This window comes from Hyaena hyaena, unplaced genomic scaffold (genome assembly GCF_003009895.1).
Source record: "Hyaena hyaena isolate Hyena2069 unplaced genomic scaffold, ASM300989v1 scaffold_24, whole genome shotgun sequence".
Lineage (NCBI taxonomy): Eukaryota > Metazoa > Chordata > Mammalia > Carnivora > Hyaenidae > Hyaena > Hyaena hyaena.
In genome coordinates this window covers 2,547,807-2,572,304 of record NW_024080656.1, presented here as the reverse complement: position 1 = coordinate 2,572,304, position 24,498 = coordinate 2,547,807, and the positions used below count along the sequence as shown (strand labels likewise).

Genomic DNA, 24,498 nt, shown 5'->3' with positions numbered 1-24,498 from the left:
TTGTCTCTGGCCAAGGAACACATTTGGTAGGACTTCGATTTAAATTTCTTGAGGTTTTGGGGGTGCCTGGGTGGCTCAGTCAGTTGAGCAATTGATTTGATTTCTGCTAGGTTAGGATCCCAGGGTTGTGGGATTGAACCCCATGTCGGGCTCTGTGCTAAGCATGGAGCCTGCTAGAGATTCTCTCTCCCCGCCTCTGTCACTCTCCCCAGCTCACACTCTGTAAAATAAAAATAAATTTGTTGAGGTTTCATGGCCCAGGATATGGACTATCTTGGTCCATGTTCCATGGGTGCATAGAAAAAACATGTATTCCATTGTTGGTGGAATGTTCAACAGACATATGGTAAGTCTAGTTGGTTTATTATGCTGTCTAAGTCTGTTAAGAGTTTAGCTAAACTACTCCATGGTACTGCTGCCTCAGCATCCATTCTATTTGGCCAAATGGCCTATAGTGACCTAAACTGACACTAGCCCCTCTTTCTTACAAGTGCATGCACTAGATAGCAGCCCACAGAGTCACAAGCAAATGTAAGTTCCTGAGGTGACTTCCCCCAAAGCCCTTGTGATCAACTGTCTCCCCTGCCTCCCCGTACCTGTGTGCCTTATGCTCCCCTAGGATAAGATCTCTGGGGATCTTTTAGTTAGAGTTGACCAATCTGGACTTAGCCTAGGAACCCTAAAGCGGTTTATTCCTGAACCCTATTGTTTGCCATGAACCCTATTAACAGCACATGCCCCTGGTTATCTCGTTTTGTCTGAACTGTGCCTTGAACTTTCTGTGAGGCCCCTCAAGACAGGCCAGGTACTTCCTCCTGCACCTGTGAATAGTAAACATCTCTATTTCAGTTCACCTTGTTGTAGATTGTTGAATGACAGCTCATGATCTGATCTAAGTGTCAATTTGACACTTTTATTTCCTTATTTTACTTCTAATTGTTCCATTCTGTATTGAAAGTGGGGCTGTGAAGACTTCAACTATTACTGTTGTCTATCTCCTTTTAATTCTGCCAGTTTTTACTTCATCTATTTTGAGGCGCTTTTGCTCGGTGCATACTCATTTAGCACTGTTCCATGTAATCAGTATGCAGCATCTCTCCCCACCCCTGATCATTTTCTTTGCTCTTTGTTTGATACCCATAAAGAAACCCCGTTCTCTTTTGGTTAGCACTTGGATGATCTTTTTCCATCCTTTCACTTTTTACCTAGTTATTTCGTTATATGACTATATTGAAGTGAGTTTCTTACAGCATATAATAGGGTCATTTAAGAATTCTAATGGTCTATGTCTAACAGCATTGTCATTTACATTTTTAACATAGTTCATCGATCTGTCTGAAAAATCTACTGTCTTATTTTGTTTGTCGTTTTGTTCCTGTTTCTCCGATCTTGCCACTTTTAGATTTGAACATTTCTCAGTATTCCATTTTAATTTACCTATTGTGTTTTTGTATATATCTCTACATAATTTTTAGTGGTTGCTCTAGATTATAACATACATATTTAATTTCGCAGTCTCTTTAGAATCAGTATTCTACCACTTCAAATAAATGTAGGAATCACATATAACCTTCCCCTCCTCCCTTTATGTTGTGGTTGTCTTATGTACTTACTGCATCTTAACATGCCGGACACACTATCAGACAGTATGATAATTTTTGCTTTCAACAGTCACATATATGTTAAAGGTCTCAAAAAAAAAAAAAAGACCTATTTTTTTAAATCATTTCTGTTGTTCTTCCTTCATTCTTGATGTCCCAAATTTCCTGCTGTCATCTGTTCTGTTCCATCTGAAGAACTTCCTTCAGCAATTCTTCTAAGGCAGGTCTGCCAGCAATAAATTCTCTTCATTTTTCCTCATCTGAAATGTTTCTATTTCACTTCATTCCCGGCCGGGTAATGAATTTCAGCTGACTCTTCTTTTCTCTCAGCCCTTTAAAAAGTTGTGATGCTTCTGTTTGGCCTCCATGGCTTATGGTGAGAAATCCACCGCCATTTAAAATGCTGTTTTTTAGTTGGTTTTGGGGGGCTTTCATTTTTTTAGCAGTTTGATTATGATGTATCTGAGCTAGGATTTTTTTGGACTTTTATGGAGAATTTTTTATAAAGCTGCTACCTTCACCTCCATCATCTTGGCATCTTTTGACTGCCTTTTCCAAGCAAGTTGAAATGTTGTTGATTCTTAGCATGTCAGGTAACTTTGGGTTCTGAACATTATGTTTGAGACTCTTGCACCTTGTCTAAGTCCCATAGAGAAGGCTAATCTTTTTTTCAAAGCAGGCAAACAACCCAGTTGGGTTCAGGCCATAAGTACCAACCAGCCTTTTGTGGGCTGTGGTTTCAACATCAGTTCCATTTTCAAAGGCTTTGCAGTCACGTTCAGATATGTTCCTGTATGGCCCACTTGTGGCCCATAGGACTTGCATTATGATCTGTCCTTGAGTTTAGTTCTCAAAGTCTTTGGTATGTTTAGGATGAGATACACATGTACAGCTCAGGAGTGAGGCTGGGAGTTCATAAATATCTTTAAAGGTTTGCTTCCCAGAGCTCCTCCGTCTCCAGGATCTCCCTGGTGTGCTCTGATTTTCTGGGGCTCCCCTTTTTGGTCTTCTAGCAGGAAAGTTGGGGATCTAGTTACCCTGCAGTGCCTTGTCCTTCCCACAACTGTCCCCATAGCTGTGGCCAAGCAAAGTTGGGGGGCAGGGAGAAAAATAAGCAGCAGGGTTTACCTCACTTCCTGGGACTACAGCCCCTCTAACTGGAGGAGGGTTACCCTCTGTCTGAGCTGGAGGAGTCTGAGGGTCCCTCCTGACAGTGCTGTTGCCGCCACAACCATGGTGAGGTTGCTTGGTGGCCAGGGCATGAAAAGAAGAAAGAAAAAGAAAGGAAACTGGGAAATTTCCCCAATTCTGAGTGTAAGACAAATTCTCTTTCCTGCGACTTGAGCCAGAACCAGAGGACTTCTCCCAGACCTCTCTCATTTAAGCTTTGGTGTCTACTTCTGGATTTTGGCTCCTTGAGTCCTGAGAGATTGGAAGATGAAGAGAAGACTCATTATTGGTTCAGTGGAACTTCAAATTCTGGTCTTCTTCAATCTGCCTACTATTTACTTCTCAAAGTCCTTAAATAGCTGTTCCATGCATTCTGTCCAGGTTTTATAGCTGTATTCGGTGAGAGAGACAGGTGGAGTGTGCTTACTTCATATTACCTGGAATTACCTATTTCAAGATTTTCAAGCATACTCAATTTTAGGTGTTGTATTTAGTTTACATTTAGCACTTATTTTAGGTTTTGCCCTGAGTGTTAACAGCAGAAGCAGTCTTAGAAATTTTCAATTGCAAACAGGTTTTAAGAGTGCAAGAAAGTATGGTTGATAGATTCATATTAGCCGTCAAAGTCTTGTTGAATATCTTCAATATTCCTTACATAAGCTTTCCTGGGAATATGTGAATATAACTTACCAGTTATCACCACATGTAGCGGCTTTATTAAGGGTCTGTGATACCGCAATACTGGTTAGACTATCTTTGTGGTCACAAGCCTGAAATATCTCTTGACCAATCTCTCGTATATGAGTGGAGATGACCACAAAAATACCATGTGAAAAGCCAATCATGATGTAGCCATCACCATACCTATAGCAACAAAGGCAACAATACATTAAAAGGATGATTAACTATCATTCACAATACAGTAAATCAGCAAGTGCCTTAAAACTAAAGAACTACAGAATCAAGTTTATCAAGGGCCAGAAAACATGCTAGGTAGTTTCACATATTTAATTTTTTTTAATATTTATTTTTGAGAGAGAGAGAGAGAGAGAGAGAGAGAGAGCACAGGATGAGAGGGACAGAGAGAGAAGGAGACACAGAATCCAAAGCAGGCTCCAGGCTCTGAGCTGTCAGCACAGAGCCCAGTGTGGAGCTCGAACTCACAAACCATGAGATCACGATCTGAGCCAAAGTCAGCCGCTTAACTGACTGAGCCACCCAGGTGCCCCAAGTTTCGCATATTAAATCATAGTTTACAATCCAGAAAATGTCATATATAGAAATAAAAATGCTAAGGGCAAAAATGAAATATAATTAGTAAGGAAAAACACACGGATATCTCAAGCTTTTTGTACATACCAGCTATAGCAGACAATGTTACCATAGCGCTGCTGAAATTCCAGATCAATTGGACTATCTGGTTCATTCAGATTATAAAGAAACAAAGTTTTCTTGCCAACCACCACACTGATCTGCCAGAAAAGAGTAAGAGATCATGCAAATGAATTACTCAGCACTTCGTGAAGACCAAAAAGGAAAGTCAAATAGCTGAATCTAAATTATACAATGAGCCAGGTTTACATTAGATGTTATAACTGTTAAGATAACAATGTGACTTTAAAAAATATGTTGTACTAATATATAGTCTGAGAAGGGTCTGAGAAGGGTCCGTTACTCACACGAGTCAATATTTAATTGTAATATTCAGTGGAGGGCTTAACTGTGTGAGGGAGGGGAAAGAATGTATTACTTATTTGGGCCCATTAAGAGTGACAGATTTATATAAAAAGAGAAGCACTTTGACATCTTCCCTTGATTCTATCAATTATAAGTCACTCAACTGAATAGCTTTTTAAGAAATGGGATCATTTCATTTAAATATATTTATATTAATTGTTAAAATATCTGGATTTCAGAATATTAAATGTGGCAAGGAAAATGCACCTAAGCTATTAACAAAATAAAAAGTACAATGTCCAGAGCTCTGGTCACCATCTCTAATAGAGTGAAAATTTAAAAAATCATAGAAATCAAGACGTCTATCTGTGAAGGCACCTCCCCGTTTTTGCTACCACATGAATAAGAAGAGCAACGCCCACTGCATCAGGAAGACGTCCTCATTTGCTGTGATACGAGGTAGCTAGTTGCTGCCGGCAGCAGCAAAAGCAACTTACATGCCTAAGAGACTGGAGCCTACCCTGATCTAATAAATGACAGACCATAATTTATTTATCACTATACACTCTGAAGCATCCTAGAAAAGGAGAAAAAAAAGAAAAGAAAAGGAAAAGAAGAGAATATATTCTACAAAATTATCAAAATAACTTGGGCATGGATTTGACTTAGAATTCTTAAAAAAATTTCTTTTGATGTTTATTTTTGAAGAAGACAAAGAGAGAGCGCGTGCATGCACACACACAAACGGGGGAGGGGCAGAGAGAGGAGACACAGAATCCGAAGCAGGCTCCAGGCTCTGATCTGTCAGCACAGGGCCCAACGCCAGGCTCAAAACTATGAACTGTGAGATCATGACCTGAGCTGAAGTTGGACACTTAACTGACTGAGCCACCCAGGTGCCCCGGCTTAGAGCTCTTACTGTGTTTTCAGCAGCAGGCATTCGGTCGTCAGTCTTCATCATGGAAAACTGCATGTTGCTAGGCTCTGATCTCACTGGTGTCTGCAGTGATAGAAATATTATCACTGTGAATAAATGCAACACTTAAATTCATCCTGAATATTAATAAAACAGGTAACTTGCTTTCACTTCTGTTATACCTGAAAATCCCACTATGATAAACATCTAGAAATTCTGAGTGAAACAGAACACATATCTTATTAAATAGATACATTAAGCCTGCAAGAAGGTAAGGAAAATTTCCAGGGATAATAAGCCAAGATCAAACCTATCCCAAACCGAAGTATGTATGGAAATGAATGCCGCAGCTATCCAGAGAAGTTGGTAAGGAGACAATAAAGAAGCCCACTTGATTTGGGCTGAGCTTTGAGTCAGAAGAAATGATGAAAACATTCTTTTTCAAGTCAAACTTTCCTTCCTATCCTCATTATGATGTGAAACTCAGATTTATACTCTGAGTGGTCCAGAAACTCCTTGCAGTGTTTGTCAAAAGTAAATCCAAAGCCTCTTCCAAAGCTACAAAAAAAATTTCCACAGACAAGCTCTGCTGAAGATGCACTCACAATTCAATATGAGAAAAACAAAACAGAAAAACAATGAGCTAAAGTCAGCAGATCTAAAAATAAAAGAATTATCAGAGAGAGATCATAAAATAGTGCTTTAATGACTAAATACATAGAAAGGCTCATAAGTATGACAAGAGACTTTTTGAGAGAGAGAAAGAGAGAACCAGAGATGGGGGAGAGGAGTAGAGGGAGAAGGAGAGAATCATAAGCAGACTCCAATGCTCAGCTCTGTAGAGCTTGACATAGGGCTTGATCCCATGACTCTGGGATCATGACCTGAGCAAAAATAGTCAGACGCTCATCCAACTGAGCCACCCAGGCACCTCGACAAGACTTAAAAAAAAAAAAAAAAAAGTCCTGACAGATTTTTAAGAGAACGACAAAGTACTTTTCTTCCTTAATTTAAAGTACACTTGACCCTTGAATAACATGGAGGTCAGGTAGCCAAGCCCCTGCACAGTTGAAAATTTGCACATAATGTTGATTCCCCCAAAGCTTAACTACTAATAGCCTACTGTTGACTGGAAGGCTTCTTGATAACATAAACACTCGATTAATACATGTCTTGTATATTATGTATGTTAAATACTATATTCTTTCAATAAAGTAAGCTGGAGAAAAGAAAATGTTATTAAGAAAGTCACGGGGTGCCTGGGTGGCTCAGTCGGTTGAGCATCTGGCCCTTGATTTTGGCTCAGGTCATGATCTCAGGGTGTGGGATTGAGACTCGTGTCTGGCTCCATGCTCAGCATGGAGCTTGCTTGAGATTCTCTCTCTCTCCCTCTGCCCTCTCCCCCATTCACTTTCCCTCTTTCTAAAAAAAAAAAAAAGAAAAAAGAAAAGAAAGTCCTAAGAGAAAATGTATTTATGGTACTGCACTATATTTCTTGAAAAAAATCCGCATATAAGTAAATCTGCACAGTTCAAACCGATGTTGTTGATGGATCAATTGTATATTTGACATGCAATATTCTATTAGTTTCAGGTGAACATCACAGTAGTTCAAGATTTATATTTATATACATTACAAAATTATCCCTGTGATAAGTCTAATTACTATCTCACCATACAAAATTGTTGCAATATTACTGACTATATTCCCTATGCTGTATATTATACCTCCATGACTTAATTATTTTGTAAATGGAAATTTGTACCTCTTAATCCTATTAGTGCCTATTTTGCTCTAAAGTACTTACTAAAAATATAAAGTTGAATCATTAAAATAAAAACTCAAATTTGACCAAATTTGAAGAAAGAGTAAGTGAACTGATTTGAGTAAATTATCCAGAAGTTGTATAGTGACAAAAAGATATTATGAAAGAGAGTTAAAGAGATAGAAGAAGGTCTGACATATGTCTAACTGACACTCCAAAGGACAGAATAGAAAGGGCAAGAGGTAATACCCAAAGAGATAATGACTAAGAATTTTCTAGAATTGATGAAAGACAGCAATCTTCAGATTCAAGAAATAAGACAAGTCCTTAGTAGGATAAATAAAAATAAATCCACACTAGTAACACTGGATCTGCAGAATAGTAACATCAAAAAATACAGAGAAAATGCCTAGTAAAGCAATGCTTTTAGTGTATGCTTTCTTACCACATGACAACTTAAGTAGTATGTCTAATTCTGGAAGTATATATCTTAAAGATCAGAAATGGGAAATGTATGTAAATAATGGCTGAATGTAGTGACTTCCTGGAATGCTATGTAACAAAATATTATAAGATCATGTCTTGATTCAGTGTTGATGGCTGATATGGATACAAGAGTGTGGAGCTAAAGCATTTGAACTGCATTATCTTTCATTCTAATTCAAAAGGGTACCAAAATAGAATGATCAAAATTTTAGGTTTCTAGAAAATGTTTTTTACACTAGTTAATCTTTCTTAAGAACCACTTTAAGCATGCTATGGTTCCACTCAACATGGTTGAGTTACTTCTGCTTAACTTTCAGAGCTTTCCAGATACAAGAACCAACTTTCTTCAACCTTATTTTCTATAAATTTTTAATCTAAGCCCATATCTTCAGTCAAGCCGATCTTGAACAAGCCATGAACAAGCTACAAGTTTTTCCTCTTACCTTTGTTTGTGCTGCTTTGTGTGGGTTGAATGACAGACTACTAAATGTCTTATCCACTAAAACAAGTTTCAGAGGGGCACACGATCAGTTATCGACAGAGACTAAATTTGTAGCTTCCCTGGCAGCAGTGTGGTGTGACTATATGATTAGGTTCTAGTGATATGAATGGAAATAATGCATCTTCCAGACTAGGTCCTTTAAATATTTCTTGGGCTCCACTTCTCTTTCTCCTTTCCTTTGGGTGGAAATACAGATGTGGTGCAGTTACCTATGCATATGAGGACAAAACATCTTAGCAACTAGCAGAGCAGTAAGATGGAAGGAACCTGGGACTACATACAGCTTTGTGAAGCAGAGATGCAGAGATGCTTTGCCTGCCTCTCTCTGTGATATGAGAAAGAGGAAAAACCATCCAAACTACCATATTCTTAGAGACCTTGTAATTTTGGATCTCTCTGTTACAAGTATCCTATACCTTGACTGATTCAGATCATCTGTCTTTTAAAGATTCATAATTCAACTTCCCTTGATCTCCTCCATCTCACATATAAGTGTAAGCTATGCCACAAAATTGGCAATCACATAAGGCTGTGTTTTATCTTAATTAGTTCTGTCTTCTTGAGAGTAGGGGCCTATGGTTGGCAGCTTCTAAGATGATCCACAATGATCCCCACCTCCAGGTTTCTTTGTGTAATCCCCAACCCCTTTGAGTGTGGGCTGGACCTAGGGACTCATTTCTCATAACAGAATATGGCAAAAATGATTTTCAGATCAGGTTATTTATTAAGAGATTGTGGCTTGAGTTTCAAATGGCTGTTCACAATCTCTTACCACCTGCTATGTTGTGAGGCACTCTATGCAGACATCCATGTGGCAAGGTAATTAGGCAGGTTTATAATCAATGGCCAGAGAGGAACTGAGGCCCTGAGCCTAACAACCTGTAAGGAATTGAACTCTTGTCAGCAACCATGTGATTGAGCTAGAAACTGATTTTTCCCCAGTCAAGCCTTCAGATGAGACTCCAACCTTGACCAAGAAAGTGCAGCCTTTTAAGACATTAATGCAGCTAGATGCACCTGCATTGCTCATCCACAAAAACTACAGAACAATAAATGTATATTGTTTTAAACTGCTAGCTTTTGGGGGTAATTTGTTACTTAGCAATAGGGAACTAATATAGGGCCATATTTCATATTTCTTTTAAAGTACATAGCACAGTGCCATACACCTAGTGGGTATTTAAAGAATTTGCTAGTTAATATTGCCCCAGCAATACTAAATCATAAGCCAAGTGGTCCAAAGTATAATTTACCCACTACTGAGATTATATAGTAGCTATAATACAAATTCCCATAAGGAGGAGTCACTGAAGAGCTAATCAATTGGGAAATTTGTTTTTTGTTTTTTTTTTTAATATTTTTATTTATTTCTAGGGAAGAGAGAGAGAGAGACAGCATGAGCAGGGGAGGGTCAGAGAGAGTGGGAGATACAGACTCTGAAATAGGCTCCAGGCTCTGAGCTGGCAGTCAGCACAGAGCCCGACGCGGGGCTCGAATCCAGAACCGCGAGATCATGACCTAAGCGAAAGTCGGACGCTTAACCGACTAAGCCACCCAGGCGCCCCATCAATTGGGAAATTTGAACAGCAGTAAACTTTAATCCTAAAATTAAATTGAAAATTTAATTAGGGTTAGTTTGGAAGCAATGTAACATATCACTTAAAGTTAAATTAACATATCAGGCAGACCAGAATCCAAGTCTAGTTACTCACATTTACATTATAAACATACATATATAAAGTAAGAGTTATCTCAGAAATATAGAGACACACTATAATCACAGAGCTAATAATCCATGCTAGCACTCGATAATGGAAAATGTACAAAGGAAAATATTTGGCTAAAGTCATCCTATGAAGAAAAGGGTATTACTACATAGAAAGAAAAGTTTTTGTTGTTTAGAATATGAAGTTATTGCATATATATCTCACAGAGAATAAAAAAAATTTTAATGTCTATTTATTTTTGAGACAGACAGAGAATGAGTAGGGGGAGGGGCAGAGAGAGAGGGAGACACAGAATCTGAAGCAGGCTCCAGGCTCTGAGCTGTCAGCACAGAGCTCAGTGCAGGGCTCAAACCCACGAACCATGAGATCATGACCTGAGCCGAAGTTGGACGCTTAACCACCTGAGCCACCCAGGCACCCCTCACATAGAGATTTAAAAATTATATAGATTAGCTTGGTAGACAAACTTCATTTCAGGGAAAATTCTGAATATACTGGACCAAGAATGTTACTGTATTACCTGTCTTATCGTGTCACCTTCCTGATTGCTAACTGTAATCATTTTATCTTCACCACCTAAAGCAAGCAGATTTTCTGCATTCCAACATCCACATGTGATTTTCTTAGTATGTTTTCCTGAAAAAGAGATGATTTTTGTACAAACACATGGGTTGCTCAAAAAAATTAAAAGATCTGTGATGTCTAATCTGAACATTTAAGTAATATGACATGGATATTAAACAAAGAATGTTAAATCTCATCAAAGCAGCGAGTGTCTAAGCAACCTTATTTAGAAGTTTATTATCAAGTTACAAACCAATATAATAGCATAGAAAAACAATATTATTTTTTTTAACTTTTTATGTGGATATTCTGCTGCTTGACAAGTTTGTTTGCTTACCTTATAACTAACCCTGGAACAATGAGAGGCAAATCCCAAGGACTTCAAGTTATCTTTACTACACTCGGCTTTACAGTGTGGTAGACCCTTGGTATAAACAGATTCAACATTCACAGTTTTGACTATTCATGTAAAATTAGAGAACATAAGACCTTTGATAATACTGAGGTGTAAATGTGAATGTGCCCTGGTAAGATGGGTTAAGAACTGAGTCACTTAACTAACGAGTAACTGATATTAAATAGAACCACTACATATCAGCAAACTTTTTGTTGAGGAATCTAGCCAGTGCAAAAACTCTTATCTGGGGAGGAGGAGGAGGGAGGATTACATACTTGACACTGTGGGCATTTTTTTGAAAGTCCTAGCATAAATCCTTGAGTCTCAAGATTAATTCTACAATGAGAAATAGAACAGTTAAGTATACATATTCTGGAGCCAGATTGCCCAGATTTGAAACTTGGCTCCACCACTTACTGTAAGCTATTTAACATTTCTGTGCCTTAGTCGCATACCCATAAATTGGGGATAATAGTAGGGCCAGTCTCACAGAGCTGAGGATTAAATGAGTTCAAGCACTTAGAAGAATGTCAGGCATATAGAAAGTGCTATATAAGTTTAGCTATTTTAGCTGCTTTTGAAAGCACAGACCACACTAATTTCATTCTTTCTACCCCTTGCAGAACTTAATACAGTACCTGTGCAGGAAGTATGTTCTAAGTAAGTAGTTATTAAGTGAGGACAATCTGAGGCAGGAGTGTGCCAGGTGTGTTAGAGGCTCAGCAAGGAGGACAGTGAGGCTGGAGCAGAGGAAGTGAGAAGAGTATGTGATGAAATCAGAGAGTTTGCAAGCGCCAGGTCATGCAGGTCTTGGATGGCCGTTGTGAGGACTCTGGCTTTGACTCTGGGTCAGCTGGAGAGCCATTGGAAAGGTCTGAGCAGAAGGCTCACTCTGGCCCCTAGGTTGAGAATATTCCATTGTGGGGCAAGAGCTGAGGCAGGCCAACCAGTTAAGAGATTGCAGAAATTCAGTGGAAGATGTTTGAGTGGAACAGTGGAACAGGAGAGGTGGTGAGAAGAGGCTGGATTCTGGAGATACCTGAAGATACAGCCTATAAGATTTTCTGGCAAATTAGATCTGGAGGGTATGAGAAAGAGGAAGAGTCAGGGATGATGCTAAGAGTTAGCCAGAAGATCTAAAAGGATGGGATGTCACCAATGGTGAGAGGGACAGTTGTGGGTCCAAAGGGGTTTGAAGATATTAAATTTGAAGTATTTATTAGATATCTCAACAGAGATGTTGAGTAAGCAGTTGGATATAGGAGTCTACAGATTGGAGATAAATATGGGAATGGTCAGGACACAGATCGCATTGCCAATCAGGAGGCCCAGAGCACAGAAGTGAAGGGAGCGTTCAGAGAAGACACAGAGATGTAGGAGAGTTTACTGATTATAGATTAAGGGACTTGGGTGGTACAGTGGAATTGGGCCCAGAGCATTAGGAAGGAAAAAGGAGTGCATGAAGAGAGATGGGAAAATGTCAAAGACAAACTCCTTTCTATACCCCAGAAAGGGAGAAGAAAGTCTCTCCCTCCTCCTTCCTGTATACCTCAAGGCCTCTTTGCTTGCAGTGCTCAGAACTCACGGTGGCCCTAACATCAAGAACAGTTAACATGTTTTGTCTGCCCACTTGAAGTGTTCTGGGCACTTTCCACGTACTGACTTATATAATTAATATTGACTCACATATACTCTACTATGGTAACTGGGTTCTGAACCATGTTATTGGGAGACTTGCAATTTTTAATTAAACCGTGGTAAATGAACTTCATGTATATAAGAACCAGGCAATGTGAAAACTGCCTGTATCTAGTCTTGTTGAGGAAACAAATCAGTGTGAGATGAAATAAGGTAACAGATTTTAGTTACTGTGAAATGCTGACAGATCATGCTACCTGTAGTAGAAAGGCTTGGATGTGGGTAAGTGAGTTATTTAAAAGGAAAGAAGGCAGTCACAAATCATAGCCAACTCTGAGAGAGGCAGCTATTATACATTTAGCTAAAGATATATTTTTATCCTGAATCTCTTTAGGCTCATTTTGCACAGTTAGTAAATGACTGAGAACAGACTCAATATTCATATCAAATACAAAGATCACATATAAAATCATGAACATATGAGAAATACCTCACACAAAATAATCATGCTTTGATGAATTATTTTCTTATATATCAACTGTCGAAATTTTGGGAGCCTGTAAGTTAATTGGTAGGATATTCCTACAGATGAATTGGGATATAAAAAAATGCCTAACTGAAGTCAAATAGACAATTTATATGGTGAAAACTGGTTTTTGTAACTCAAAATAGTTTAGTTTTTCAAATGGATCAGTGACATTACCTTTTGGCTGGAGATTAAAAATATTAATATTAAAGGGAGACAAAAAAACTGAAATAATTAAATTGTGTCATTAATTGAAAGGCACTTTCTCAAGTATTCTGCGGGCACTCTTATCTCCAGGGTTTAACTTCTTCCTTGGCAGTAAATTATAATTCTTCTGGCCACCTGGGTATAATTAAGCTTACCAGTTTCACCATTCACCAGCATGATGTTACAATAATTAAGAATAGATCTGTTTCTTCTTGGGTATTCAGAGGGCAGATGCTAAGTGACCAGAGACTGTGGGAATCAAAGAGCCTGAACCAAGAATGTCAAACAAGGAACGAACAGCCTCTAGTCATATACCCTGAGGCGAATGTAACTCGGTGCCTACGTTCGCTAACTTAGTGTTTGGAGAGAGTAAGAGGTCAGAATTAATATCTAGTTATATTCTTGCCAGTCACCAAATGTCTTAGCCCATCTACTAATGTGTTGATATGAACATGAGCTAGTCCATGTCCACAGTTCTCAATCTGGGTGAGAAAGGGACAAATGGAAGCCATCCTATTAATGGCCCGGTGTCCAAAGGCACAGGTTGACCTTAGAGCGACCATTCTATGTAGCCTGGGTAATTCTTAGGAGAGAAGGAAGGATCCTGAAGTTTAGCTAGATATAAGGCCTGACCAGGGAGCTTCACTACTACACAATTTCCCTTGCGATATCAGAAAAATCTAAGGCAGTAAAATATTACATTTATGTAAAGTATCTCAGGTATTTAGCAGTGTTTCCAGCTATAACCTACCCAGCACAGGAATCTTTCGAGATGTCTGACGATTATAAATAAGCAAATTTCCTTTAACAGTTCCAACGGCCAGGAAACTTCCAATTTTTGACCAAAGAAGGAAAGACATTTGATCCCTATAACATTAAGATATAAATTACTAAAAAAAATTCACAATCATAACCTCTGAATAGATCTTTTAAAAAGTACTTCATGAGTAATTTTAATATCTATTTAGAAGCTGAAGTGCAAAATCACAACTTAATGCTTTAGAACAAAAACTAAGTGCTAAAGATATTTTGGAGATGCTAGAAGATGATCTTATAGTCAGACCTACAAATTCAGTGCAGACCTATGAATACGTAATAATTAAAAACATAAGTCATGATGGAAACTCAAATTTCATTAAGATGACACATGATGAGATGGTCTAATTAGTCTAATGATAGTTGTAAATGTGGTAAAAATCTTAACGGGTGATGACACCTCATGCCTTCAAAAAAGCAGGTCCAATAACATGATGTATTAAACTGAAAACACTGAAATTCATCACTTAACATATTTTCCAACCCTGTCACTTTTTAAAGTTTTTAAATTCCAATTAGTTAACCACAGTATGATATTAGTTTCAGGTGTGCAACATAGTGAATCAACACTTGAATACATCACTCAGTGCTCATCATAACAACTGTACTCCTTAATCCCTATCACGTATTTTATGCATCCTGTCAGGCACCTCCCCTCTGGTAACCATCCGTTTGTTCTCTATAGTTAAGAGTTTGTTTCTTGGTTTGCCTCTCTCTCTTTTCTTGTTTTGCTTGTTTTGTTTCTTAAATTTCACATATGAGTGAAATAATATGGTATTTGTCTTCCACTGACTTCTTTTACTTAGCATTATATTCTCTAGCTCCATCAATGTCATTGCAAATGACAAGACTTCATCCTTTTTTATGGCTGAGTAATATTCCATTGTGTTTATGTACATACATACATACCACATCTTCTTCATCCACTTGTCAATGGATGGAATTTAACACTGTTTCCATAATTGGGCTATTGTAGATAATGTTGCTATAAACATCGAGGTGAACATATCCCTTTGATTTAGTGCTTTTATATTCTTTGGGTAAATACCTAGAGTAGTATGATTGAAGGATCAGACGTAGTTCTAATTTTAACTTTTTGAGAACCCTGCATACTATTTTCCATAGTGGCTATACCAGTTTGCATTCCCACCAAGAGTTCCCATTTTTCCACATCCTCACCAACACCCAGTTTTTTATTTTAGCCATTCTGACAGGTATGAGTTGACATGTCATTGTAGTTTTGATTTGCATTTCCCTGATGATGAGTTATGTTGAACATCTTTTCATGTGTCTATTGGCCATCTGTATGTCTTCTGTCCATTTTAATTGGATTATTTCTTTGGTAGGTGTTAGGTTTTATAAGTGCTTTATATATTTTGGATATTAACCCTTTATTGGAAGTCATTTGCAAATATCTTCTTCCATTCTAGAGGTTGCCTTTAGTTTTGTTGTCTGTTTCTTTCACTGTGCAGAAGTTTTTATTTTAATGCAGTCCCAAGAGTTTATTTTGTATTTTGTTTCCCTACCTTTAGGAGACATCAAGAAAGGAGTTGCAGGGTGCCTGGATGGGTCAGGTGGTGAAGCATTGACTCTTTTTTTTTAATAAATAATTTTTTAAATTAATTTATTTATTATTGAGGGGCGGAGAGAGAGAGAGAGAGAGAGAGAGAGNTCCAGAACCGCGAGATCATGACCTAAGCGAAAGTCGGACGCTTAACCGACTAAGCCACCCAGGCGCCCCATCAATTGGGAAATTTGAACAGCAGTAAACTTTAATCCTAAAATTAAATTGAAAATTTAATTAGGGTTAGTTTGGAAGCAATGTAACATATCACTTAAAGTTAAATTAACATATCAGGCAGACCAGAATCCAAGTCTAGTTACTCACATTTACATTATAAACATACATATATAAAGTAAGAGTTATCTCAGAAATATAGAGACACACTATAATCACAGAGCTAATAATCCATGCTAGCACTCGATAATGGAAAATGTACAAAGGAAAATATTTGGCTAAAGTCATCCTATGAAGAAAAGGGTATTACTACATAGAAAGAAAAGTTTTTGTTGTTTAGAATATGAAGTTATTGCATATATATCTCACAGAGAATAAAAAAAATTTTAATGTCTATTTATTTTTGAGACAGACAGAGAATGAGTAGGGGGAGGGGCAGAGAGAGAGGGAGACACAGAATCTGAAGCAGGCTCCAGGCTCTGAGCTGTCAGCACAGAGCTCAGTGCAGGGCTCAAACCCACGAACCATGAGATCATGACCTGAGCCGAAGTTGGACGCTTAACCACCTGAGCCACCCAGGCACCCCTCACATAGAGATTTAAAAATTATATAGATTAGCTTGGTAGACAAACTTCATTTCAGGGAAAATTCTGAATATACTGGACCAAGAATGTTACTGTATTACCTGTCTTATCGTGTCACCTTCCTGATTGCTAACTGTAATCATTTTATCTTCACCACCTAAAGCAAGCAGATTTTCTGCATTCCAACATCCACATGTGATTTTCTTAGTATGTTTTCCTGAAAAAGAGATGATTTTTGTACAAACACATGGGTTGCTCAAAAAAATTAAAAGATCTGTGATGTCTAATCTGAACATTTAAGTAATATGACATGGATATTAAACAAAGAATGTTAAATCTCATCAAAGCAGCGAGTGTCTAAGCAACCTTATTTAGAAGTTTATTATCAAGTTACAAACCAATATAATAGCATAGAAAAACAATATTATTTTTTTTAACTTTTTATGTGGATATTCTGCTGCTTGACAAGTTTGTTTGCTTACCTTATAACTAACCCTGGAACAATGAGAGGCAAATCCCAAGGACTTCAAGTTATCTTTACTACACTCGGCTTTACAGTGTGGTAGACCCTTGGTATAAACAGATTCAACATTCACAGTTTTGACTATTCATGTAAAATTAGAGAACATAAGACCTTTGATAATACTGAGGTGTAAATGTGAATGTGCCCTGGTAAGATGGGTTAAGAACTGAGTCACTTAACTAACGAGTAACTGATATTAAATAGAACCACTACATATCAGCAAACTTTTTGTTGAGGAATCTAGCCAGTGCAAAAACTCTTATCTGGGGAGGAGGAGGAGGGAGGATTACATACTTGACACTGTGGGCATTTTTTTGAAAGTCCTAGCATAAATCCTTGAGTCTCAAGATTAATTCTACAATGAGAAATAGAACAGTTAAGTATACATATTCTGGAGCCAGATTGCCCAGATTTGAAACTTGGCTCCACCACTTACTGTAAGCTATTTAACATTTCTGTGCCTTAGTCGCATACCCATAAATTGGGGATAATAGTAGGGCCAGTCTCACAGAGCTGAGGATTAAATGAGTTCAAGCACTTAGAAGAATGTCAGGCATATAGAAAGTGCTATATAAGTTTAGCTATTTTAGCTGCTTTTGAAAGCACAGACCACACTAATTTCATTCTTTCTACCCCTTGCAGAACTTAATACAGTACCTGTGCAGGAAGTATGTTCTAAGTAAGTAGTTATTAAGTGAGGACAATCTGAGGCAGGAGTGTGCCAGGTGTGTTAGAGGCTCAGCAAGGAGGACAGTGAGGCTGGAGCAGAGGAAGTGAGAAGAGTATGTGATGAAATCAGAGAGTTTGCAAGCGCCAGGTCATGCAGGTCTTGGATGGCCGTTGTGAGGACTCTGGCTTTGACTCTGGGTCAGCTGGAGAGCCATTGGAAAGGTCTGAGCAGAAGGCTCACTCTGGCCCCTAGGTTGAGAATATTCCATTGTGGGGCAAGAGCTGAGGCAGGCCAACCAGTTAAGAGATTGCAGAAATTCAGTGGAAGATGTTTGAGTGGAACAGTGGAACAGGAGAGGTGGTGAGAAGAGGCTGGATTCTGGAGATACCTGAAGATACAGCCTATAAGATTTTCTGGCAAATTAGATCTGGAGGGTATGAGAAAGAGGAAGAGTCAGGGATGATGCTAAGAGTTAGCCAGAAGATCTAAAAGGATGGGATGTCACCAATGGTGAGAGGGACAGTTGTGGGTCCAAAGGGGTTTGAAGATATTAAATTTGAAGTATTTATTAGATATCTCAACAGAGATGTTGAGTAAGCAGTTGGATATAGGAGTCTACAGATTGGAGATAAATATGGGAATGGTCAGGACACAGATCGCATTGCCAATCAGGAGGCCCAGAGCACAGAAGTGAAGGGAGCGTTCAGAGAAGACACAGAGATGTAGGAGAGTTTACTGATTATAGATTAAGGGACTTGGGTGGTACAGTGGAATTGGGCCCAGAGCATTAGGAAGGAAAAAGGAGTGCATGAAGAGAGATGGGAAAATGTCAAAGACAAACTCCTTTCTATACCCCAGAAAGGGAGAAGAAAGTCTCTCCCTCCTCCTTCCTGTATACCTCAAGGCCTCTTTGCTTGCAGTGCTCAGAACTCACGGTGGCCCTAACATCAAGAACAGTTAACATGTTTTGTCTGCCCACTTGAAGTGTTCTGGGCACTTTCCACGTACTGACTTATATAATTAATATTGACTCACATATACTCTACTATGGTAACTGGGTTCTGAACCATGTTATTGGGAGACTTGCAATTTTTAATTAAACCGTGGTAAATGAACTTCATGTATATAAGAACCAGGCAATGTGAAAACTGCCTGTATCTAGTCTTGTTGAGGAAACAAATCAGTGTGAGATGAAATAAGGTAACAGATTTTAGTTACTGTGAAATGCTGACAGATCATGCTACCTGTAGTAGAAAGGCTTGGATGTGGGTAAGTGAGTTATTTAAAAGGAAAGAAGGCAGTCACAAATCATAGCCAACTCTGAGAGAGGCAGCTATTATACATTTAGCTAAAGATATATTTTTATCCTGAATCTCTTTAGGCTCATTTTGCACAGTTAGTAAATGACTGAGAACAGACTCAATATTCATATCAAATACAAAGATCACATATAAAATCATGAACATATGAGAAATACCTCACACAAAATAATCATGCTTTGATGAATTATTTTCTTATATATCAACTGTCGAAATTTTGGGAGCCTGTAAGTTAATTGGTAGGATATTCCTACAGATGAATTGGGATATAAAAAAATGCCTAACTGAAGTCAAATAGACAATTTATATGGTGAAAACTGGTTTTTGTAACTCAAAATAGTTTAGTTTTTCAAATGGATCAGTGACATTACCTTTTGGCTGGAGATTAAAAATATTAATATTAAAGGGAGACAAAAAAACTGAAATAATTAAATTGTGTCATTAATTGAAAGGCACTTTCTCAAGTATTCTGCGGGCACTCTTATCTCCAGGGTTTAACTTCTTCCTTGGCAGTAAATTATAATTCTTCTGGCCACCTGGGTATAATTAAGCTTACCAGTTTCACCATTCACCAGCATGATGTTACAATAATTAAGAATAGATCTGTTTCTTCTTGGGTATTCAGAGGGCAGATGCTAAGTGACCAGAGACTGTGGGAATCAAAGAGCCTGAACCAAGAATGTCAAACAAGGAACGAACAGCCTCTAGTCATATACCCTGAGGCGAATGTAACTCGGTGCCTACGTTCGCTAACTTAGTGTTTGGAGAGAGTAAGAGGTCAGAATTAATATCTAGTTATATTCTTGCCAGTCACCAAATGTCTTAGCCCATCTACTAATGTGTTGATATGAACATGAGCTAGTCCATGTCCACAGTTCTCAATCTGGGTGAGAAAGGGACAAATGGAAGCCATCCTATTAATGGCCCGGTGTCCAAAGGCACAGGTTGACCTTAGAGCGACCATTCTATGTAGCCTGGGTAATTCTTAGGAGAGAAGGAAGGATCCTGAAGTTTAGCTAGATATAAGGCCTGACCAGGGAGCTTCACTACTACACAATTTCCCTTGCGATATCAGAAAAATCTAAGGCAGTAAAATATTACATTTATGTAAAGTATCTCAGGTATTTAGCAGTGTTTCCAGCTATAACCTACCCAGCACAGGAATCTTTCGAGATGTCTGACGATTATAAATAAGCAAATTTCCTTTAACAGTTCCAACGGCCAGGAAACTTCCAATTTTTGACCAAAGAAGGAAAGACATTTGATCCCTATAACATTAAGATATAAATTACTAAAAAAAATTCACAATCATAACCTCTGAATAGATCTTTTAAAAAGTACTTCATGAGTAATTTTAATATCTATTTAGAAGCTGAAGTGCAAAATCACAACTTAATGCTTTAGAACAAAAACTAAGTGCTAAAGATATTTTGGAGATGCTAGAAGATGATCTTATAGTCAGACCTACAAATTCAGTGCAGACCTATGAATACGTAATAATTAAAAACATAAGTCATGATGGAAACTCAAATTTCATTAAGATGACACATGATGAGATGGTCTAATTAGTCTAATGATAGTTGTAAATGTGGTAAAAATCTTAACGGGTGATGACACCTCATGCCTTCAAAAAAGCAGGTCCAATAACATGATGTATTAAACTGAAAACACTGAAATTCATCACTTAACATATTTTCCAACCCTGTCACTTTTTAAAGTTTTTAAATTCCAATTAGTTAACCACAGTATGATATTAGTTTCAGGTGTGCAACATAGTGAATCAACACTTGAATACATCACTCAGTGCTCATCATAACAACTGTACTCCTTAATCCCTATCACGTATTTTATGCATCCTGTCAGGCACCTCCCCTCTGGTAACCATCCGTTTGTTCTCTATAGTTAAGAGTTTGTTTCTTGGTTTGCCTCTCTCTCTTTTCTTGTTTTGCTTGTTTTGTTTCTTAAATTTCACATATGAGTGAAATAATATGGTATTTGTCTTCCACTGACTTCTTTTACTTAGCATTATATTCTCTAGCTCCATCAATGTCATTGCAAATGACAAGACTTCATCCTTTTTTATGGCTGAGTAATATTCCATTGTGTTTATGTACATACATACATACCACATCTTCTTCATCCACTTGTCAATGGATGGAATTTAACACTGTTTCCATAATTGGGCTATTGTAGATAATGTTGCTATAAACATCGAGGTGAACATATCCCTTTGATTTAGTGCTTTTATATTCTTTGGGTAAATACCTAGAGTAGTATGATTGAAGGATCAGACGTAGTTCTAATTTTAACTTTTTGAGAACCCTGCATACTATTTTCCATAGTGGCTATACCAGTTTGCATTCCCACCAAGAGTTCCCATTTTTCCACATCCTCACCAACACCCAGTTTTTTATTTTAGCCATTCTGACAGGTATGAGTTGACATGTCATTGTAGTTTTGATTTGCATTTCCCTGATGATGAGTTATGTTGAACATCTTTTCATGTGTCTATTGGCCATCTGTATGTCTTCTGTCCATTTTAATTGGATTATTTCTTTGGTAGGTGTTAGGTTTTATAAGTGCTTTATATATTTTGGATATTAACCCTTTATTGGAAGTCATTTGCAAATATCTTCTTCCATTCTAGAGGTTGCCTTTAGTTTTGTTGTCTGTTTCTTTCACTGTGCAGAAGTTTTTATTTTAATGCAGTCCCAAGAGTTTATTTTGTATTTTGTTTCCCTACCTTTAGGAGACATCAAGAAAGGAGTTGCAGGGTGCCTGGATGGGTCAGGTGGTGAAGCATTGACTCTTTTTTTTTAATAAATAATTTTTTAAATTAATTTATTTATTATTGAGGGGCGGAGAGAGAGAGAGAGAGAGAGAGCGAGCGCACGCACAGCTGGGGAGGGGCAGAGAGAGGAGACACAAAATCTGAAGCAGGCTCCAGGCTCTGAGCTGTCAGCATAGAGCCTGATGCAGGGCTCTAACCCACAGACCATGAGATCATGACCTGAGCTGAAGTCAAACACTTAACTGACCAAGTTATCCAGGCACCTCTAAGCGTCCAACTCTTAATTTAGGCTCAGGTCATGATATCACAGTTGTGAGACTGAGCACCATGTTGGGCTCTGTGCTGGGCGTGGAACCTGCTTGAGATTCTCTCTCTCCTTTTCCCTCTGCCCCTCCCCCACGTCACTTGCTCACTCTCTTAAATAATAATTTAAAAAGTTGCAGCAGCAGATGTCAAAGAAATTACTGCCTGTGCTGTCTTCTAGGATGCTTATGCTTTCGAGTCTCACATTTAGATCTTTAATCAATTTTGAATTTAGTTTTGCATATGTTTATAAGAAAGTTGTCAAGTTTCATTCTCTTGCATGTAGCTATCCAAGTTTTCCCAACACTATTTGTTGAAGAGACTGTCTTTTTCCCACTGTACATTTTTCCCTGCTTTGTTAAAGATTAATTATATAATTGTGGGTTCATTTCTGGGCTTTCAATTCTGTTCCATTGATCTATGTGTATTTTTTGTGCCAGTACCATACTGTTTTGATTACTATAGTTTCATAGTATAACTTGTAGTCTAGAATTGTGATGCCACCAGCTTTGCTTTTTCAAGGCTGTTTTGGCTATTCAGGATCTCTTGTGGTTCCATATAAATTTTAGGATTTTTCATTCTAGCTCTGTGAAAAATGCTGCTGGTATTTTGATACAGATTGCGTTAAAGGTGTAGATTGCTTTGGATAGTACAGACATTTTAGCAATATTTTTTCTTCCAATTCATGAGCATGGAATGTTTTTCCATTTCTTTGTGTCATTTTCAATGTCTTTTGTAAGTGTTCTATAGTTTTCAGAGTATAGGTCTTTCTTTCCTTAGGTTTATTCTCAGGTATCTAGGGTTTTGGTGCAATTATAAATGAGATTGATTCCTTAATATTTCTTTCTACTGCTTTGTTATTTGTGTACAGAAATATGACAGATTTCTGTACATTGATTTTGTACCTGGCAACTTTACTGAATTTGCGTGTCAGTTCTAGCAATTTTTTGGTGTAGTCTTTTAGGTTTTTTATGTATAGTACCTTGTCATCTGCAAATAATGGAACTTTTGCTCTTTCTCTATTGATTTTGATGCCTTTTATTTCTTTTTGTTGTCTGATTTCTGTGACTAGGACTTCCGGTACTATGTTGAATAAAAGTGGTGAGAATAGGGACTCCTGTGTGGGTCAGTCAGTTAAGCGTCCAACTTCAGCTCAGGTCATGATCTCATGGTTCATGGGTTTGAGCCCTGCATTGGGCTCTGTGCTGATAGCTCAGAGCCTAGAGCCTTTTTTGGATTCTGTTTCTCCCTCTCTCTCTCTGCCCCTTCTCTACTCAAGCTCTCTCTCTCTCTGTCCCTCAAAATAAATAAACATTGAAAAAATGTAAAAAGAAGTGGTGAGAGTGTACATCCTTGTCCTGTTCCTGACTTCAGGGGAAAGGTGCTCAGTTTTTCCCCACAGAAGGGGACGTAAGCTGTCGGTTTTTCACATATGGCCTTTATTATGTTGAGGTATGTTTCCTGTAAGCCTACTTTGTTGACGGTTTTTATCATAAGTGGATGTTGTTCTTTATCAAATGCTTTTTCTGCATTTATTGAAACAACCATATGGTTCTTATCCTTTCTCTTACTGATGTGATGTATCAAATTGATTGATTTGCAAATACTACCCTTGCCACCCAGGAACAGTTTGATCATGGTGAATGACTTTTTTAATGTATTGTTGAATTCAGTTAGCTAGTATTTTATTGAGAATTTTTGCAGCCACGTTCATCAGGTTTTGGTGGATAAAGACTCCACTAAAAAAAGAGAGCTATAGGCCAATATCCTGGCCTCACAGAATGAACTTAGAAGTTTTCCTTCCTTTTCTGCTTTTTTAAAAATAATTTGAGAAGACTAGGCAAAAAGTCCTCTTTAAACGTTTTGTAGAATTTGCCTGTGAAGCTTGGACTTTTGTTGGTTGGCAATTTTTAAATTACAGATTCAATTTCTTTGCTGGTTATCAGTCTGTTCAAGTTTTCTATTTCATCCTATTTCAGTTTTGGTAATTTATAGTTTCTAACAATTTATTTAAAAAAAATTTTTAATGTTTTATTTATTTTTGAGAGAGAGAGACAGCATGAGTGGGGGGATGGGGGATGGTACTCAGAGAGAGAGGGAGACACAGAATCTGAAACAGGCTCCAGGAACTGAGCTAGCTGTCAGCACAGAGCCCGATGCAGGGCTTGAACCCATGAACAGGGAGATCATGACTTGAGCCAAAGTTGGACGCTTAACCGACTGAGCCACCCAGGTGCCCCAGTTTGTTTGTTTTTTTTTGGTTTTTTTTGCAAATAGTTTATTGTCAAATTAGTTTCCACATAACACCCAGTGCTCATCCCCACAAGTGCCCTCCTCCATGCCCATCCCCCCTCCCCCCCACATCCATCAGTCCTCAGTTTTTGTCAGCATTCAAGAGTCTCTCATGGTTTGCCTCTCTCCCTTTCCCCCACCATTTCCCCTCTTCTTCTCCCCCTTGTTCCTCACTTAAGTTCCTCCTAATCCTCCTATACGTGCAAACATATGATATTTGTCCTTCTCTGCCTGACTTATTTCGCTCAGCATAACACCCTCAAGGTCCATCCATGTTGCTACACAT

The 24,498-nt window shown here is 38.1% G+C and overlaps 1 protein-coding gene across 1 annotated transcript in view; it reads right to left on the bottom strand.

Moving 5' to 3' along the window:
- Positions 1 to 24,498, bottom strand: part of WDR19 (WD repeat domain 19) — a 112,881-nt gene that overhangs the window by 74,722 nt on the left and 13,661 nt on the right. The window contains exons 5-9 of the mRNA XM_039227032.1: positions 19,979 to 20,094; positions 16,416 to 16,531; positions 5,368 to 5,448; positions 4,131 to 4,243; positions 3,462 to 3,635 (exon numbers count right to left, since the gene is read on the bottom strand). Of these exons, the coding sequence (XP_039082963.1) occupies positions 3,462 to 3,635; positions 4,131 to 4,243; positions 5,368 to 5,448; positions 16,416 to 16,531; positions 19,979 to 20,094 (600 nt within the window). The remainder of the gene's footprint in view (positions 1 to 3,461; positions 3,636 to 4,130; positions 4,244 to 5,367; positions 5,449 to 16,415; positions 16,532 to 19,978; positions 20,095 to 24,498) is intronic.